Here is a 20452-nt window from a genome sequence, read left to right as displayed (position 1 = left end):
CACCAACTTAAACTTCACTTCTTTCTATAGAGCTTATAATAGCAGCAATTATGCTTCATTTTAAACTTCACTTATATTCATTAGACCCTGAGCATCTCTAAAAATTTCACTTCTACCCTGCTCCTTAATGATTACTTGATTTATTTTCTATGCGCAACTTGAAACAAACGGTAGAAATTCGCTTCAGCATTTTTTAAAAAAACTTACTTAAATTTAAATAAAATTGAATATAAATCAGTCTGTAAAAATATATCAGAATCTAAAACCTAAAAATACTTAATTTCTTTTCATATTTGGATTTTTAACTCTAGTTACTAACTTACTTAAATATACAAATTAACCAATTTAAATATAGAATTTAACTTTTCAATTTGTTAAGCTTATGATAAAATTTCAAATGTATATTGTTAACTTGGATTTTCCTTTACTGTATTTAAACATTTGTCTTATAAAATACATTGTTTTAATTTGTCTTTATTTTTTTACTTTTTTTTTTGACCCAAATAAAAAAATAATTTCCTGCAATTCCAACCCTCCCTTTTTGCAGGTTCTTAGTTGGTTGCTTGTCATTTATTGATACATCACTGAAATGTATCAAAATAATTACACATAAAATATATTTTAATTATTGGTTATTGTTGTTGTTTAATCACGTTTGTGTTTATACTTAAATCACCCTATTTTGTACAGTTGAAAAAGACTTTAATTGTATAATACCGTCTATTATTATTATCTGTTGATGTGGTCTTGTGGTTTACTTGTAAATAAAGACATGGTTGATTAACTGTTTGCGATATGTGGATTGTCACATAGGCTAGGAAGTGATCTAAGTATATGTAGGCCCCTTTGATCCCTTAAGAATGATTCCCTAACCACCAGAAGTTGAGTTGACCTGACCTAGAAATGGCTAACCAGGATGTGCCTGCGTGACCTGATCTTCAACTTTGAACTACTGTGCAAGAACTAGTATTTCCCCTTGCTCCGCCTGTCTGGACGAGGGCAGTCCAACTGACCACATAGACAGGTGACATGTGTCTCTGTGTTTATCAATGGAATTTTGATAGTAGGTTCCTGCTAACTGCAGGTCTCCCTGTAATTGAAGATTTCTCCGATGAAAGACCACCTTCAATTAAAGACCAAATTTCTTATATTTTTGTGATAATATTTTTTTCTAATTGTAGAACCAAAGCTTCTAAAGACAACAAAAACTGTGATCCCAAAAGTGATCTTTCATTGTAGTGAGACCTGTATTTGCATTGTTTAAGGCTCTTTTTCTTGTTTTAGTCCCAAATGTTTCTTATATTTTTTTAAAAACTCATTCCCTCCCCACACCACCTCTCTCTCTTTCTCTAATTGATTTTCATGAGAATCCATTTACCCTGTATCATTACTATCATTCTTCCTCTTTCTCTGCTGCTGCTATATCAATCTACTATTTCCCATATTTCTACCTTCCTCTTATCCTCATGTATCCAGTCATCCTCTGCTATCAAAAATCATTATCCCTTTCCATCTCCTGTCTTTCTTCCCTTCCTTCACCTCAAATCTTTCTCTATCTTGCTTCTTTTTTTTTTGTATATTTTTTTCTTCTGCTTTTTCTTTTTCAGTTGGTATTTATCGCGCTATCCACAAACAGCGTTGTTTGAGTGCGTTACTCAACTCTTTCCCATTAAATATGTCATTACCAAAGCAATAAGTTAATTTTACTGTTGATCTCCCTATTATAATTAATGACTATTCAATTTGAACACAGCAGGGTATACCAGTCTTAAGCGGGAGGGGGTGGAGTTAGGGAGGGAGATACGTTATACATACGCAAGGTGTGACCTTTTGTTGTTTTTGACAACATTAGTGCATCAATTGTGTCTGATTGACAGGCGAGCTAAACCAACACAAAGACACCTCTAATGAAAGGCCTGTAATTGAGTCTATTGTTAAATTATCCGTAAGTTAGTATAGGTCTCGTAAGTGTTATTGAGTAAAGTACAGAGCTTGGACTGTGATATAAGTTATGGATGTATATTTCTAAGACAGTATTTTTCAATATTAATTTAGCAGGTTTTAAAAAAATTTGTATGACATTCTTGCATAAAAAAGAAAATTTAATATGTAAGCAATCACATTATAGGAATACACTGATTATAGCTTTTGATGTCAAACTTAAAATCTATTATTACACAATCATATGATTAATATAGTAATGTAGTTTTATTTATATAGCACCTTGTACAATTGACTCAAGATGGTTAAATTAAAATAAATAATAATCACTTTTATAAAACAGACTAATATTCTTACAGTGCACCCTCCATTTCGAGACTTCCTTTATTCGAAATCACTTTTTCAAGGAACCAAATAACAACCCTCCCCCGGTGTTGAGAACAAACCGTGAGACCACCCCAAATGTTCAGGTTCCAAAGGTCGTCACAAAATTAGAGGGCAAACTGTATTATGGTTTGAAAAGTTCACCAAAAGAGATGAGTTTTCAATGGACCCTTAACATCCCCATTGACAGTGACTGGCAGATGATATCTGGCAAGCTGTTCCACAGCTTAGGAGCTGCAACTTTGTAGTTTCTTTCACCTTTAGTCTTAAAGACGTCTGAGAGAGACAAAAAAAAAAAACATATCATTGTATCGGCTCTTTTTTTATTTGTTCTCCATTGAAATGCAACAGTAGCCTGAGCTAATTAGCTCTAAAACACAGTCTTATTAATTCTTTTATTTAATTCATTGATACTCATTATATTATTGTTTATCAAATTATCTATTTGATTGTCATATTCAGGCGTTAATATTCATGGATATTGATTTTTATTGACTTAACTAGGTATTTGTTTATCGCTTTATTACACCAATTGGGGCATAATCACCCTTTTTTCCACCTTTTCCCCCCCCCAGTTTTTAAATATTCAAAAATCTGTATTTCATTAACCGCTCCTAAGTTTTTTGTCAAATATACAGTATGCAAGCTTACCTTGTTTGTGGTGTCCTTTTTCACACCTAGTGTGTAAATATCATATTTATAACTTGTATGTTTACGTTTATGTGAAATAAATATATTCAAGTTTATAGAGATAATATTGATGATTAGGAAAGGAGGTTTTGTCTGTGTTACGTTGTTATCATAGATGAGCAACGGTGGTTTGGTGATAGTTGGGTGGTGGTTTTGTGACGGTTACTTACTTATTTACTTACTTAATCCTCTTGGCCCCATGGGGGAGCATAGGGCATCCACCTTTGGCGCTCCCCCCCCCCTTCATGTAGTATTGATATTTTTCAGGTCTTGTAGAGTAGAGCGACGCCAGTTGTTCTTGGGTCTGCCCTGTTTTCTGTTTTCCCTGCGGGTTGTAGCCTAGGGCCTTCTTGGTGACATTTGTATGGTCTTCCATTAAAGTATGGCCTATCTATCTCCACATCCACATAAATCGTTATTAGGTTGCTGATCTCTTCCTGATCGGTTTTGCTCCACAGTTCCTCGTTGGATATCTTCCTTGGCCACCAGATTTTTAGAATGTATCTAAGGCATTTATTAATAAAAACTTGCAACTTGTTCTGTAGTGATTTTTGTTGTTTTCCATGTTTCTGAACCGTGGAGCAGAACTGACTTGACATTTGTATTGAAAATGCGCATCTTGGTATTGTTTGAATTATTGGAGGAAAACCATATTGGTAGCAGGGTCCTGAATGCATGTCGTGTTGGTGACGGTTGTGTGGTGGTATAATGGTTATGTGACGGTGGTGACAATGGTGAAGGTGATATTACTGGTGATATTGGTTGAAGTGATAATGCTGGGAAAAGTGAAAAATTCAATTGAATTAGAGAGTTTAACTCATTTTTGTTTCACTTTCTCTACATTTCAGACAACATGGCTGGAATAGAAACATGCAGGCACAACAGAGTGCCTACTACCAGAATCAACAACGTTACCAGCAACAGCAACATCAACCATATCAACAACAGCAGTATAACCAAGGGCGCAGAAAGCAGAGAGATGATCGCTACAGATCTGTAAGTAACACTTTGTTTTTTATGTATATATTTTTTTTCCTTTTTCTTATTTATAATATATATACTTTTTCATATGCAACAAGAAGCTACCAACTTGTTGATGCCAAATATTTCTGAATAGAAATTGGTTAACAGCACATTTATTATTTACAAACTCTAATTACTAGAACAATTTTTATATTAAGCCTCTGAATGAATTTTAGGTAGCAGGATTGTTTTAGTTGTAAGAGAAGATCCTGTAGTTCCAGGATTTGGACCCAGTACCCTGAGATTGAAGGGGGCATCTTCACCACCGAGGTACAGCTCAACTCTGATGCTGAAAAAATATTTGATTATTGCTTTATGCATTGAACTAAAAACTAAATTTGGAAAATTTATTTCAGTATTTGAATTACTTATTCTTATTATTTTTTTTGCATTTTCAAGTAAAAATTAAAGCAACAAAAAAAATGGGTTTTTTTTTTGCTATTAAAAATACTAATTAATTGTGAGTATCAACATTTTATTTTTGGAATTGATTTCTATTTTGAAAATCTGAGAATTAGTGAAAATAGAATTATTTTGATACGCAGCTCATGTAATAGATAACTTAATTGATACTTTTATTTGAGCTCAAATTTAATTCTTTATATTAATTTCTCGAAAACGTTCCAGATTTATTGATAGACAGTATATATTTTTATGTATGTATTTTCTTTAAATATTTAATTAAGTACCTGTTGTGTGAATTATCCTGAATTTTAAAGGTGTCCCAATAATAAGTCAAGAATCTCTTGAAAGAGTGATAAGTTCCCTTGCATTTATGCATAGTCAGTGTCCTCCGGTGTTTTTTTAGCGTATTATACAAGATTCAATAGATTTTGTTGTCAACCACGTTAACTAACCAGCGTTTTACTGAGTGGATAATTGTCATGAAAAAGCTATCCATTGTTTATAGTATTTTTTCACTCTGTCTACATGCATCTCTATTAAGTCGGTTTTAAAAAAGGAAACCTCACAACAAACACAAAAGTGCATGTGTTTAGTAATTAGTGGTGATAATTTTACCGTCCGTTATCCTTGAATAGATACAAAGGCCAATCAGTTTCAGCCAATTTTCCGTAGGCACTATCCAAGATTGTTTCAAAATTGCTGGGGATAATAAGCCAAACACAAGATGTTAAACTCACTTTCGATGAAGATATCTTCTTCGGTGATGTCACCTCGAATTGTGGAAAACACTTTTCCGGCCAATTACTTAGCAGCTTGATTACCGCAGTAATTTAGATAAATAGATCAGCAAACCTATTGTGCTAATTTCTTTCAATAAAAGAATTATATATCATCTTACCTTGATGTACTAGCTTTTAGTGTTTTATAAGAATGTACATTCCAAAAATATGTTTATTTCTCTTCTTCCCCTACCCCTAAAAAAGAAAGGAAAAAAAAAAAAAAAACATTTTTTGACATAATCATCAATTAGGCAGTGGTCTATAGACCATGTCATGTATTTGTTAGGTATTAGTCAGTGGTCTATAGATCATGTCATGTATTTCTGAAAAGATCTCAGGATTAGTATTTATTACTGTAAAATGTCTGATTAAAAATAGTACTCGTTGTGATCTTGCTCTATAGTGATCCACCTTTTATAACAATGTCCTGCTACTCTAATATTAACCCACTGGGATTACTCTTGGAACACCAAGTTCTAACGGAAGAAGAATTTCCCAACTTGTTCGCTGATAATCGATGACGATCAAATAGTTTAAACCTCTAAAATACAATGTTAGAAATGGAAAATGTGTTTATAAACAAAAAAAGAATCAACAATCTTTTACATTTTCTTTGTGGATTGCCGACAAGAATTGTGGGAGGGCTATTTTTTTTCTCTTCTTTTTTGCCTCAGACTTTTTCACAAAAGGGGTTTCTAGCCTAGAAGAATTTATTGTAGAAGATCATTTTAAAAATAATATTTAGTTCCATATAATGAAGTAACACACAGTTAATATCTATTTATGTTTACTGAGCAATCAAACGTGTCAATTGCTCTCATTTTCGCAAAGTTTCGAAAGTTCTGAAGTGTTTCGTTCAAATATGCTGAGGTTTTTTTTCAATGAAAAGTTGCAGTGCCGTGTATAGTTTGAACAACTCTGCCCTGATTGGGCAAACACGTTGGGTGGCTGGTCAAACACAGTGTACTTGACCAATCCTTCAATTGTTGGTCTGTTCCACAGCTGACCTTACATAATCATTTACATAGTATTAAGAATTGCGTTAACTCGCTTTGGAATCACGAGTATATTGATCGTATCATAAGCGCCGGGGCTATGATTCTGTATACAGTGATGACAATTGGATTTAGAAACTGATTCGAAAGAAAATATTGTAACAAGCATTAATGGTGATGAGTTCGATTTGGATACAGTATCATTATCAAAGCCATTTGACAAGTGTTTGCTCTTCAAGCCGTTGCTTTCATTCGAGGATTTAATAACATCCAATTGGCTAGAAGTCCGCACAAAGCTGAGCCTGATTAGCTAAAATTAATGAGTTGCGTAAACTTTATTTGAGCTCAGATTTTCTATGGTTCTGATCACTAATTGTAACTCTTATACCAACCCAGGCAGTTTATTCATGCAGTCTTCACTCCAAAGAATTTGAATTCTAAAATCTTTTCACTTTGCCTGTCCCAACACAAGTTTTTTCTGTTATGCATCTATGCATCTCATATTCATATCTACTAACTTAACCCGATCATGCCCGTATCCAGGGGGGGTTTTTATGGTTCAGGAGAACCCCCACTTTTCTAGCAAACCCCCCTCTTTTGTGGCGAACCCCCCACTTCAAATTTCCCAAATAAGTCCTCCAACCCAACTAATGCACTGCAGACCCACCCAGACACAGACGTTTTCAAACATATCTGCTTTTATAGCATTGCTTAGACCCATAAAGCACCAAAATCCTCTTGCTTTGGGGGTTTTGCCGACCCCACCGGGGCTTCAACGGTGGACCTCAAGCCCAGAAAAGCTCCCCCCTTGGAAGGACCTGGCTACGGGCCTGCCTATCATAGTAATCCAGTCCTGCTACACTATTCCAAGGTTTTTACGTCTGCTTCAAACTAAGGTCTTTCATTCCTGTTAGCCACACCCAAGACTTCACTCCAGCTTCACTTAAGCTTATAATTCTGCAACTGCCACCTAAGCTTTTCACTACTACTTTAAATTTCTTCTTCTCAATCCTGCGCATTTTACTCCTTCTATTTCCATTCCCATCAAGTGTGTTACTTTCGCTATACCAGCCAAGCCTTTCAATTCTTCCTGCTACTCTACTCTAGTAGCTCACTTTTAGCCATTTTCACCATACCGTATAGCCTTAGATTACACTACTATTCTAAGGTCTTGCATCACCCCTTTCTTTCTTTTATTTATTTATTTATTTATTTATTTATTTATTTATTTACACTCTCATTCTACAGCGGGAAACCCGCCACTTACAGAATGGATTAAAATATTAAACATTAAAATATGACAATATGATTAATAAAATAAAAATAAAAATAATAATAATAATAGTAATAATAACAGTAACAATAATTCATCTTATACAATTTTACAACTTTTCTTACAAAAACATCCATAACTGTCAAAAAACAGGTCAATAGAGTTGTCTTTGACAACACAGTTATTAAAAAGAAGACAAATACGTGAAATAAAACCATTTTTGGTAGCATTGACACGACAAAATGGAACATAAAGCAGATTACATTTAGAATTACGTGTTCGACATCCAATAACATGAAAGGAGAACAAGGAAATAAAGTTACAATCAAACATAGAATTCACACACTTATACAGAAACTGAAGATCAAAGACAGAACGACGAGAAACGAGAGAAGGGAGGGAAACGGACAACACAGGACAATGGCAAGTTCCTACCAGCCCTTACATTTCACTTCAATCATGTCTGTTTCCCAACCCATGCGTGTCTCAGATTCCACTGTTACCAACTCTACTTTGCTGTCCTACCAACCTTAGCCAAGCATCTAACTCTGTTATCCCACCCAAGTCATATATTCTCTTAAACCGCCCTTACCGTAGGCTAAATTGCAATACATTACCTAAAAACAACCAACCAACCAACCAAACACAGACAGCAGAACTTGACGTAATTCATAAAATCTCAAGGTTAAATTTTTGTAGACTGTCTGACGGCGGCATCTGGTCAAATATTCAAACATGTGACGTTAGTTCCTGAGGGAAGCAGGGGCCTAACATCTGTTGGATCAGCAAACATGAGGAAAATGTACTTAAAGGAATCACTCAACTGGGAATGGATCCATTGCTGGTCCCCTATCTCCTCACTTGTCAATCACTTAAAAATGACATTTCATTTTACTCAGCATCCATTTCTGACAGTTTGCATTTTTATCAAATGAACATTTCCATAACAATTTTCTTAAAAGTGACATATATAACGATTTTAAAATTTGATGCAATGCTTTTTATTTCGTATGCATTCTGATGAGAAAAGTTAGTACGAGATTCCTTTTATAATCCATACAAGACCAAAAGGAACTATGTCTTAAGCCAGTGAAATTATTTCTCTTTCAAACATTTTGCCGCAACAGTATGTGCTAATCTAGGTCGTGTGAGCAAGCAGACTATACCCCGTAGTGACAAGACCTGGTCATTCACCTAGCAGCTTCCCACAGCCCCCTAATCCATCGCAGCCCAATTGTTTGTGAGACTGAACCACTAGCAATTTTATAGTATTTTTGTATCAACAATTTTAATGAATGAAGCAGTTACAGGTACAACATAAGTCGAGGCAATGAGGCCTACATTACATTTACAAAACAACAAAACATTTAAAGACAGGTTGTGGTAGAAAAAAACATTATTAATATGTTGTACTACAACTGATTTTTGTAAGATATAAAAAGGGTGTTTGAGGAAAAACTTGAAAATGGTTAATGAGATACAGATTTTTGAATATTTAAAAACTGGGGGAAGGTGGAAAAAAGGGTGGTTACGCACATTTTTCCCTTGTCCAGCTTTTAAATATTCAACATTTTATATCTCATTATTCGTTCCCGAGTTGTTTGTCAAACACCAGTTTTTGTGTCTTAGAAAAATTAGATGTACAACATACAATTGTCTGTTCATGCTATTAATAATAATAATAGTTTTGCTTTTATCCTAAACTCACCCTTAATTGGAACTTCAGTATTACATAAAAGATATTACATCTTGAAGGATAAAAAATTACCCTTAAATTCTTCCATTATTAGAACATACATAATTACATCAACTGTTTTCCGTTGGGATTTTTCAAACCACATGACGAATACATTTAAGGAAGCAATACTTCTCCAGGTTTTTTACGGAAGCTTTTTTTTTTCTTTTAATTTTTTTCGGAGTTGAATCGTAGAGGGGAAGTAGGAATTTGTACTTGCATCCTTGCTCAGGTGTCTGATCATTAATTGACTCCACTCAAAGAGACTACGGAACAATACCACCTGAATCGAACAAGAGCCACCCTAAGAGCTGTTTTCAGATAAGGTGTTAATACTATAGAACATAGGCACATAAATCCGTTGAGATTTCAATGAGGCTTAATCGCACGAAGGCCATGGCATGCAGAAGATGAAAAGGTGTAGGCAGTTAGGGGGAAATTTGGATCTCTGTCCAGTCCAATTAGGCAACGATCCTTGGTTTTTGACATTGTACATTAAACCTTCAGTACAACGGTTCCAAGCTCTGACATGACTGGAAGTGATTTTCGCCTGTTGTTATTGACCTGTTTTTACCATCACCCTGTGATGTCATGTTTTCATAGGCTTACATAATGGATAACTCAGGGTATAGCCCTATAAAAAATATGTTGTCGTCATCACACTATCTACACTGGAAAACATGATTGAGATAATACAAACAATAGCTACTTACTGTTTAAAAAAAAATAGAAAAAATTTTTTTTTTCAAATTTAAAAAGAAAAAAAAATATTTTAGGAATATTTTTTTCAGTACCATAGACGACATGAATGCGAGGGATATAAACTAATAAATTTTTTATTGGGCCTTACATCTTAAACACTCTTCAATGGCAGGTCAGTCAGGCCTTGGATATTCAAAAAAGCAGTGTCTCGAATGCAATTCTTGGCAGACCAAGTACAAAAAGAATTATTCATTACATTTCCTCTGATACTACCACCCTAACTTCCTATTTTAAAAAAATATTATGTTAATAAAAAAAATAAAAAAAATATGCTGGAATAACATATTTGTTATATTTGACCTGTTTAAATCATAACTTCATGCAAACCAGACTTTTTTTTAAAGAAAGAGCCCACACACGAAAAAATAAATAAAAAAACTAATTTGTATACAAATTTTACAATGTGTATACTCATTTTTAATGCATATTGAGCTGAACATTTGATCATTTTCTGGAAATTATACTTTAATTCATTTTCTTTTTTATTTTAGGGAGCAAACCGAAGCCATCCTTACCCACCTCCACTGCAACAACATCGGCGTTATTAGTCTGAAATAATTAATTCAGCATCGACAATTATCTGGGCAATTTTTACCTGTCAGCTGGAATTTAATCATAATTTTCCAAAATTTCTGTAATATCAAATGTATATTTATACAATGAGATATACAATTTTAACTATTTACTGTTCAAACTTACTTGTTGATGTACTTGTTAATTATGTAACAGTATTAATTAAGGTAATTAAATAATTTTAATTTTATTTTATTTTATTTTAATTATGTTTAATTAATATTTAATATTAATTAAATTAATTAAATAAATATAATTTTAAGTTAATTTTATTTTAGTTATGTTTAATTAATATTTATTGTTAATTAAATTAATTAAATCATTATAATTTTAATTTATTTTAATTTTATTTAATTGATTAATATTAATTATTGAATATTACATACTTTACTATTAGTGGTTGTTGGGATGGTATATAAGGTGTCTTCAATTAGTATATTTTTATACCTAACTTGAACTGTATTTAACTATGGAATAAACATAAAAAATTAAATGTATTGAATGATAATTAATTAGTATAAATTATTTAATTTTAATTATTTTTTTCAATTCATGAAATGTATATTATGCTGTGCTGTGGCTGGTACACTTTTTGCATATTCATTATCAGAATTTTAATTATTTTAATTTTGTTAAATTATTTCATTTACTATTTTTAATAAATTACATCAGGTGAATAAAATTATTATTGTTGTTAATTAATTAATTAATAATAATAATAATAATATGGAGGGTGCTGCTGGTACACCTTTTTGTATACTTATCAGAATGTTTTTTGTTGTTTTTTAGTATTATTTTTTATTAATTCTATCAGGTCAATAATATTATTATTGATTAAAATATATTCATAATACAGGGGTGTTTGGAAGTTTTAAGCTAAAGACATTTATACCCAAATAATCAGACTGCTTGCAAATATAAATAATAATTAATTAATTAAATTTAATATGTTTTATTTACTTTATTTCAAGAGTTGTTTTTATTGTTATTGTGTTTTTTAAGAAAGAGAAATCCAGTCAGATGTTTGAAAGGTGTATATAATGCTGTTATATTTAGTACACCTTTTTATACCCAAGTTGTCATAATTTTGCCTGAACAGTACTCAGTATTTGAATATCTGTGGTGTTGAAAAGTCGTAAGCACATTTGACAGTAAAATAGTTGATATGCCTTGTAAGTATGTTGAGTGAATTAATTAATTCACCAATGATTAAATCAATACTACTCTCTATTGTCGTTATTTTAGTCGCTTGTAGTAATGATAAAATAATATTTTATGATAGATGATGATATTAGTAGTACTATTAATGTTAGTAGTGTTATTGTTTTTCATCACAACTATGCTAATAGTACTATTAGCAGTATATGTTCATGATTATTATTATTATTATTATTATTGTTATTATTATTGTTATTATTATTGTTATTATTATTGTTATTATTATTATTATTATTATTATTGGTATTTTTTTATTATTATGATCATGATAATGTTAATATCATTATAGGATTATTATTTTTTTACCACAACCATTTCTTCCGTGATTACATTGTTTATTGTCATGTTATTATTTTATGAATTTATTTGATAGTTAAGGTATGTAATTAGCCTTTTTATTCATTTATCATTTTCTTTGTGATTTGTTGTTTTATTTTTGTGTAATAATTGATGTAGTTGTTTTTTATAAATATTATTTTATAAATGTCAACTTTGTTGTATTATTCGACCATCATTAATTTTGATGATGTTATGAATATTAAACAAATCTTAAAAAGTTAAGCGTGAATGCCTACTGCAGTTCCTTTATATTTCTTTTTCTGAGTAAAACATTTCCTAAACGAATACGTATTAGGTTTATTAGTTGTAAGAATGAAAGTTGATACAGATATAATAATACTTGATGTAGTTAGAGCCTTAAATTGACCCATTCTTGAGGTGATTATCAAGAACGCAAAGTAAAATTAACCATTTAATGATGATTATGACGACGACGATAACGACAGGGGCGGCGGCAGCTACGAAGAAGATGATGACGGTAAGGATGATCATGAAGATAGTTATGGTGATGTGATGATGACGATGATAATGATGACGACGGCCATGATAATAATGATATAACAATTATGTATTGACGAAATGATCACTGGTATTTCTATTGGATAGTACAGTACTTCGATCGATATTTTTTATTGAGAAGGATTGTCATCGATGGGACAACTGTTAAATATAAATATACTTCATGAAGTCGTCGTATATTTAATATACTCTTAGACCAGCGTTAGTCACGGTTTAAGTGTTCTTGATAGTTGTTAAAATTCGATTCTAGTGTTTAATGTCCCTTTAGCCGTACAGTTAACGTATTTATTATTGGTTGGGGCTTCGTTTTAGTCTAGGCCTACTTCAGCAGGGAACACAACACAAAGCACACACTTCAAACCTATTTACTTGCTGCGTCGGATTTTTTTAAGTACCGGTCGATGGCGGGTACGTGTGGTTACCACTAATTGAGTGCTTTCTTCATACCTACCAAAAACTCAAAAAGGGTAACACTGTGTCTTCAACCAACGATTGATTCATTATTTTCCCCACATGATGCCGAGTAGGTTAGGATTAGGATAGAAGAAGAGAAAGTCTACCTGTACTGGATTTTTCTTACAAGTTCCGAAGTTTTCAGTAAGTTCAAAGTAAGTCCTGTAGTCTTAAAAATATATTCCATCGAAGTAATGATTTGAAAATAATGTATTCTTTAATGCGGAATTTTCATAATTTACCCAAAATATAGTATTGTTATGGTTATTGTAGGCCTTGTTGATTTGATTTTTTTTTTAAATTTATTCGATCCTCGACATAACACAACATTTACTGTAATATTGTGAACGACAAGACGAGCATCAGGAAGTCGATCTCATTTTAAATTAGGCCTGTTAGCAAATGCCATAACCAGGATTTTCAAATGTGGGTGTTCACATACAAAATTTGATGAATGTCGTGTAGAACCCTGTTTTGTCAAGACGACATTTAACGTCATGAAGTAAAGTTGTAAGCTTTAGTGGTTGGTTGCGATTCTTGCAGCCTAATCTTATGGTCCTAGGTTCAATTCCTGTCAGACGGAGAATGTTATCACGACTAAAAACAACTCCACTCTTTAAGCCTCGTAAGGAGACGTAAATCATAAAGCATCGCTACATCCTGCATTGGCGCAGGTTGATTGTTGTTGGATGTGAAGAAGATATAAAGAAATTAAAAATAACTAGAGATGGGGTGTGGCCCAAGCAGTTAGTAGGTGACATGCGCGTAATCTACAGTAGCGATAGGCATATAAGATAGTTAGCCTAGTTGCATTTACTGCGGTTCTCCGTCAAAATCGACAGTTCATGTCAAAATCAGCATTAAATCCGACTCTACTTTCCTGACAATGATGTAAAATATTTCCGTATTGGCGATACTTGAACAGTAAACGATTTTCAAATTTATTCTAATAGGCCTAACTATCGTAATAAATTGTCTCTGTAGGGCTCCTAATATCTAGGCACAGAGTATGTAGTTGTATCAAATGAAGAACGTGGACGGTTATTTCTAACAGTTTTTTTGCTACAAGCCTACACGAACAAACTCAAACTCTTACTAAAAGTTTTTGAACCCCGTCAGGGGATTGCTTATAAACCTACATTTTAAAATCAACATGTGGGTCGAATAGGTCTTAAGATCTTTAGTGTTTTCCCGTCGTATAATTTCTCATTTCTCAACTGGGGTCTAGTTTCCGCCTGATCTATGATTAGATAATTTATCAACTGGATTAAGGCTAAAAGTACACCCTGGGGGAATTTAGTCGCATGGGATACAATATCCATGCGTGTGTAAAGGATGGGTTAACACTGGTCGTTGATTGGTTGTTGTAACCCTGTCGTAAAAGCTTGTATTTCATTACTAGGCGAATTTATTCGCGCGAATCGAAAGTGTAGGTTCACTATTTGCGCTCTGATTGATTGCGCATTTTTTTTTTCGCTTCACCAACTCCGATAGAATTGTAATGCACATGCGCATAAACCCATGTATAACGTTGACATTCACCATAATTTGTATGTTTATTCTCTGTTTTTGCGATGTATTGCTATTTTCTAGGATGTTCCATTCTTTATTGACTATAATACCATATTTTTTAAAATGACGATTGTACATAAGTACTAATAATAATATAATTTTAATTTAAAATAATAGAGATATTTAATATTTTTAAATTTAAATAAATCAATTATTTTTTATTTTTTATTTTGACGAATGTTCAGGATTATTATAATTATAATGGTTATATTTTTGTATGTATTGTTTAATTGTTATCAATTTACTGCTCAGAGATTGGTTTAATTTTCTTAGTATGATGATCTATGCAGTTATTAGTTAAATTTGTTCCATTTTTTGTTTTATTATTTTTTTTTTTTAACGGTTTTGTATTGTATTGTCTTGTTGGGAGGGAAAGCACATCACTTGACAGTTATTTTTCTTGAAAATAAGTAAAAAAATTATAAATTATAAATTCACTTGGACATGCTCATTTTTCTTTGTGTGACCTATTTTTAGAATATCACTTTTGTATATATTTAAAATGATAAGAGGCATATAGTAATATATATATATATATATATTATATATATGTCTTTTGTATATATTTAAAATGATAATAGGCATATATGGTAATATATAATATATATATATTATATATATATATATATCGCGTCCGATGCACTTGCTAATGCTCGCAACAATATAACATTAGTCTTCGTTAGGCCGTCACAGGAAGCTATGTATTAATATTAAACCATGGTGTGTTTATGTAATATTTGCGTTCTTGTTTATATTATCTATTCAATGTTAAATTAATTTAGCTAAATTGAGATTTGTTGTTAATGGATAGAGGCCAAACAAATGAGACAAAACGAATACATAGTAATGGTTGAACTTTTATCAAAAAAATTTTGGATCACATGATCAAACTTATCCAACCGCTTTTAGAAATTAGATGCACTGTATTCGTTTTATTAAGAGAAGGTCTAACTTGCTTGAAAGTTAACAAAACCTTTAATATAACTCTTCCTATATTGTCTAGGTAATTTAAGAATGATTGTAACAAAAGTTTGTAGACTAACGAAAACTAATTGTGTCTCATTTGTTTGGCCTCTGTTAAATATCATTTCAATGAGTAATAATAATCATAATAATAATAATAATAATAACAATAATAATAATAATACTGTAATAATAATAATAATAATAATAATAATAATAATAATAATAATAATAATAATAAATAATAATAATTAGGTATTTATAAAGTGCCAATATAACTGAATCGGAGTAAAATAAAAGAAAAAACATAAGTCACTGTGCGAGGCTAAATATGTTAAGTGCGTTTTAAGTTTCGTCATGGAAATAGCAATTATGATAGGTTCGGTATTAAAATATGTTTAGAAGGGAAAGTTCAAAGAGTTTCAGCTGAAAATAAAAGTGACCTGTGGCCGTAAGATTTTGTGTATTAAGGGGTTTCTAAAATTTACCGCAGTAAGTTATTTATAACATAATTAAAAATCGATTTTTAATAAGGTAAACATAAAGTAAATCCTTAATCAAGCCTAATTGATTGTAACAAAAGGTTACAATATAGGTTGTGGAAATCACCAGAAAGTTGTGGTTTGCCTCTACTGTTGCAGCATCGGCAGATCAAAGCACAGCTGACACCAATACATGATAATAAACGAAATGGAATCCAACCATATGATCAAAGATTATGATTTTTCATTCAGTAAATCAGTTAGCCGAAAATCCTGCATTAGTATTGTCCTTATTCTAGTTGTTTTCAGTTGTACATCAGTTAACGGAAGTATCTTTAATACAATAGGGCGATAACAAAAAAAATCTAAGCTTCGACGTGGGAACATACTATTCTGCAAAAACAACATACATTATTGAAAAGCTTCTGAGCATAATTTACTCTGTTACTCTTTCGTATCTGATATGGGCAGAGTAGCCTTGTTTTTCTATACAAAATATATTTAAAAAAATTAGGACGGTATTTTTTTTGTACTTATATTAGTTTTTATTGTTGAGATCTGGGTAAGAATTCTTATTATTTACCACTTTCTCTACCACCCCGGACCTAGGAGAACCAGGAGCTTGCCCAGAGAATCTGGCATCCTGGTGAAGCTTGATCCATTGATTCAAACAAAATAGCCGAACTACTTCCGAGTTGGTCGGTCTTGGGCAACCGTATGTTTGGCCTAATATGATGATTTGACTCGATATAAGAATAATTAAAGAACACAAAATAAATCCGCTTATTATTAATTGCCTATTACTGGTGAGAGTACAGTACTCGTAAGAGTTCGGTGCATAATTTCAGACAATAGAGGGCGGGATACTATCAAGTTATGTTGTCGTCTGCTTTACTACGTGTACGAATGACCAAAAGTGACCTACCAGACAAAATGTAAACGAATTATTCGATCTTATAGGAAGCTGGATTTTGGTTGGGTTTGTCCATAGAGTTCTCTATGGTTTGTCCAACTTTACGCATATCCCTCAGAACTTTCATGTAATCTATTACACATAAGATTACTATTTAGGTCTAACTCTATAAATATAAATAATTATCTATAAAAACAAATAAGACACGAATTGGACTTTTTTTTTAATCAGCAGATTAATTATGGTGGTTCCCGTGTTTTGATCCCGCCTACATCTCCGCCGCCTTGATCCGTGCATAGTAAGATCTTGATGAGTATTGGTCAATGGTGCGAGAAAATTACCCATAACGTCCGTTCTTCATCTGCTTCACTATTATACCTGACGTCCTACTGATTCAATATTGAACGATCGCGATGAATAAACAAGGTAAATAAGGAAATTGTTTACTACAATGCCCACACTGATGTTTTAAATTTCACAGGTGTTGGCGATTGGTAGAGAATAATGATACGCGAGGACATCTAGCCATCTAGACTGGCCTATAGATAATTCATCATAAATTAGTTTTACTGTAGGCTTTCGTCGAAAAGTATTAGGCCTACTACACTATAATATGTTAGATAAATCGTCGTTTTTCTGGTTCATTGGTCTCTAAAAACATGTCAATTATATTTGATTTAGTCTCTTAGAACACTTGATGTTTTGAGCACAACCAGTTAAATTGCAGCCAGATACCGTTGCTCTTGAGTGGCCACTAATACAAATTGTTCAATTGTTCGTCGGACAATAAAGGTAACACCTGTGTGTGATTGATTCAGTAGCGGGCCTGCCTTCGAGTTTATGCGATTTACACGGTAACTGTCTCTAACCAAAAATAACAAAAGATATAACCCAATCAAACCGCAATTGTACTACTAGTCGGTAAACAAACCACAAGATGTTAAGGCCACTCTCCCCTAAAAGAAATCCTACCTTGTTTTAAGTTATGCTCACACTTAAATCATTTATCTCAATACAATGTTAAAAATTAGCTATTCGTTTCTATTGGTTGTCATGCAGCACGAAACTTATTTACGCGCGCGTGGACAAATAGTGTGCACATCAGAGTGTAAAATGCTATGAGAAGTCCAATTTAGTGAATCAGATGGTATATGACACCTCTGAAAATTCAAACATGTCGAAATGTCTGTTGATCACGCACAATGTAACTGTTCAGTCGAAGAGAGAGGATCGACCGTTTAGAATTGATTGCTGAGCCCGTTACAAATCCGATGATTAACTTGTCGGCATTGATAAAGAGGTGTGAAAGGTCACACTAAGAAGAAAACCTGAATCATTGTGAAGAGGGTTCTTAATCTTATATGAACTAGGAACAATTACATATTGCCCCTAATGAGTCGTCATTCATAATGGTGTAGTAAACCCGAAGGTCGGTATTTTGTTGACAATTTTGTCATGAAACGTTCTATATCTTTAGCCTACATTTATACCGTAAATAACTGCTAACTTAAATTTGAATTTAATTAAATTATTTCGTCATTAAAATTTTAATATTCAGTATTTAAATAAGTTTTAAAATAGGAAAAAAACAAATACAGCTTAATCATTAGGGCTGTCTCTTATACACATCTATATATTGGCCTAGACCTTTGTAGGACTTTAAGAACACTGATTTATTAATAACTCGTTTATTTCTGCTACTCTTGTGGCCTCCATGATGATGAAAAACATTATGATAAAGATTGATGAAGTGTTTCATTATTCTCACTGGTGAAGGCCACAGGAGTGGCAGAAATATCCTATTTATTAATAAATCAGTGTTCTTAAAGTCTACCATTAAAGTTGTTTCATTTGATAATAAGTCAGTGCTCAAATATAAGAACATGATGTTATAAATCGTATCAAACATAGATGCAATAACCCCGTTTCCCTGATGTTACTTTTTAAGACCCTTTGTAGACCTATACTTGAATATGGAATCCCGGCATGGTACGGTACCCTTTTCAAATTAATCACATTAATTCACTTGAAAAAGTTCAACGCAAGTTTACGCGGGCTTGTTTTAATTATGATCCTACTTTTAATTATGCTGAACGTTTATCCCTTCTTCAGGTTCCACTTATTTCTGACCGTTATAAATACCTCCTTCTTTCTTTTGTATTGTCTTGCTTCCATAGAAAATGATATTGAACCAAATCTTCTTCCTGTTGTTAATAACCGTCGTCTGTCTGATTTTAGATTTAAGATCCAATTTGCTAGAACCAATTGTTATAAATTTACTGTTTTTAATTATTTTCCTTATTTATGGAATGACCTACCTCCAAATATTAGGGAATGTGCAATTAATTCCACAAAATTTTAAATATGTACTTAAGCAATATTTTTTTTTAATTAAATCATATTAAATTACTTAAATTTTATTTTTACCTCTACAAAATTGTACTTCTCTTTGTAATATTTTTATTAATTTTTTATATTGTACATATATGAATTGTGGATTTTTTTTGCTAGAACCAATTGTTATAAATTTACTGTTTTTAATTATTTTCCTTATTTATGGAATGACCTACCTCCAAATATTAGGGAATGTGCAATTAATTCCACAAAATTTTAAATATGTACTTAAGCAATATTTTTTTTAATTAAATCATATTAAATTACTTAAATTTTATTTTTACCTATACAAAATTGTACTTCTCTTTGTAATATTTTTATTAATTTTTTATATTGTACATATATGAATTTAATGTTTGTCTTTTTAATGTTTTAGAGAGCCTTTAGATAGTGATTATTTTCCCTTTTAGGTAATCCTCAGGCTTTTTGTTTTTTGTTTTTTTTTTGTCATTTGTTTCTCTTATCTATTGTACTGTATTGTCTTGCCTGGAAATAAATAAAATAAAATAAAAATAAAATCAACAAAAGTTCCTTTTTTTGTCATTTGTTTCTCTTATCTATTGTATTGTATTGTCTTATCTGGAAATAAATAAAATAAAATAAAAATAAAATCAACAAAAGTTCCTCTAGGAAAAAAAGAGGTCTCTGGTTGGAACCGAGAATATATAAATTACTAACTGTTTTCACACTCTTTGGACATGTTTTCGTCGAAAAGTATTACTGCTACTTAGATAAATTGACGTTTTTCTGGTTGATTGGTCAAACATGACTTATAGATCAATGGGATATACCAATAATATATATGAAGATTAATATTTTAGTTGTTTATATTTAAAGTGTATGTATTGTTATAAAATTTCCAACTGTAGAACACTCACATTAAAATAAACTTTTAGAGGTGAAGTGTGATAGGTATATTTTTTAGTGATATAATAAATATATGATAATAATATCTAATTAAAATTGTTCTTTTCCTTCCTTTCTATGTCGATGAATATAGATTCTGAAATAAACGATTTTCTTTTAACGATGAAAGATA

At 31.9% G+C, this 20452-nt stretch overlaps 1 protein-coding gene and 1 long non-coding RNA gene across 3 annotated transcripts in view; both read left to right on the top strand.

The window, feature by feature from the left end:
- LOC117114804 (5'-3' exoribonuclease 2-like) overlaps nucleotides 1-10743 on the top strand; it is a 73311-nt gene extending 62568 nt beyond the window's left edge. Inside the window, exons 34-35 of the mRNA XM_033258493.1 lie at nucleotides 3864-4011; nucleotides 10479-10743. Coding sequence (XP_033114384.1) covers nucleotides 3864-4011; nucleotides 10479-10535 — 205 coding nt within the window. The 3' untranslated portion in view covers nucleotides 10536-10743. The remainder of the gene's footprint in view (nucleotides 1-3863; nucleotides 4012-10478) is intronic.
- A 1862-nt stretch (nucleotides 10744-12605) lies between these two features.
- LOC117114810 overlaps nucleotides 12606-20452 on the top strand; it is a 28203-nt gene continuing 20356 nt past the window's right edge. Inside the window, exons 1-2 of one of the 2 annotated variants that reach the window (XR_004446450.1) lie at nucleotides 12606-13244; nucleotides 17251-17445. This is a non-coding gene — a long non-coding RNA (uncharacterized LOC117114810). The remainder of the gene's footprint in view (nucleotides 13245-17250; nucleotides 17446-20452) is intronic. The other variant, XR_004446451.1, reaches the window with a different exon arrangement.

This window comes from Anneissia japonica, unplaced genomic scaffold (assembly GCF_011630105.1).
Source record: "Anneissia japonica isolate Jap-2015-1 unplaced genomic scaffold, ASM1163010v1 scaffold251325_len469956_cov165, whole genome shotgun sequence".
NCBI lineage: Eukaryota > Metazoa > Echinodermata > Crinoidea > Comatulida > Comatulidae > Anneissia > Anneissia japonica.
The sequence above is the reverse complement of the archived record's forward strand: the minus strand, read 5'-3'. Positions and strand labels throughout refer to the sequence as shown.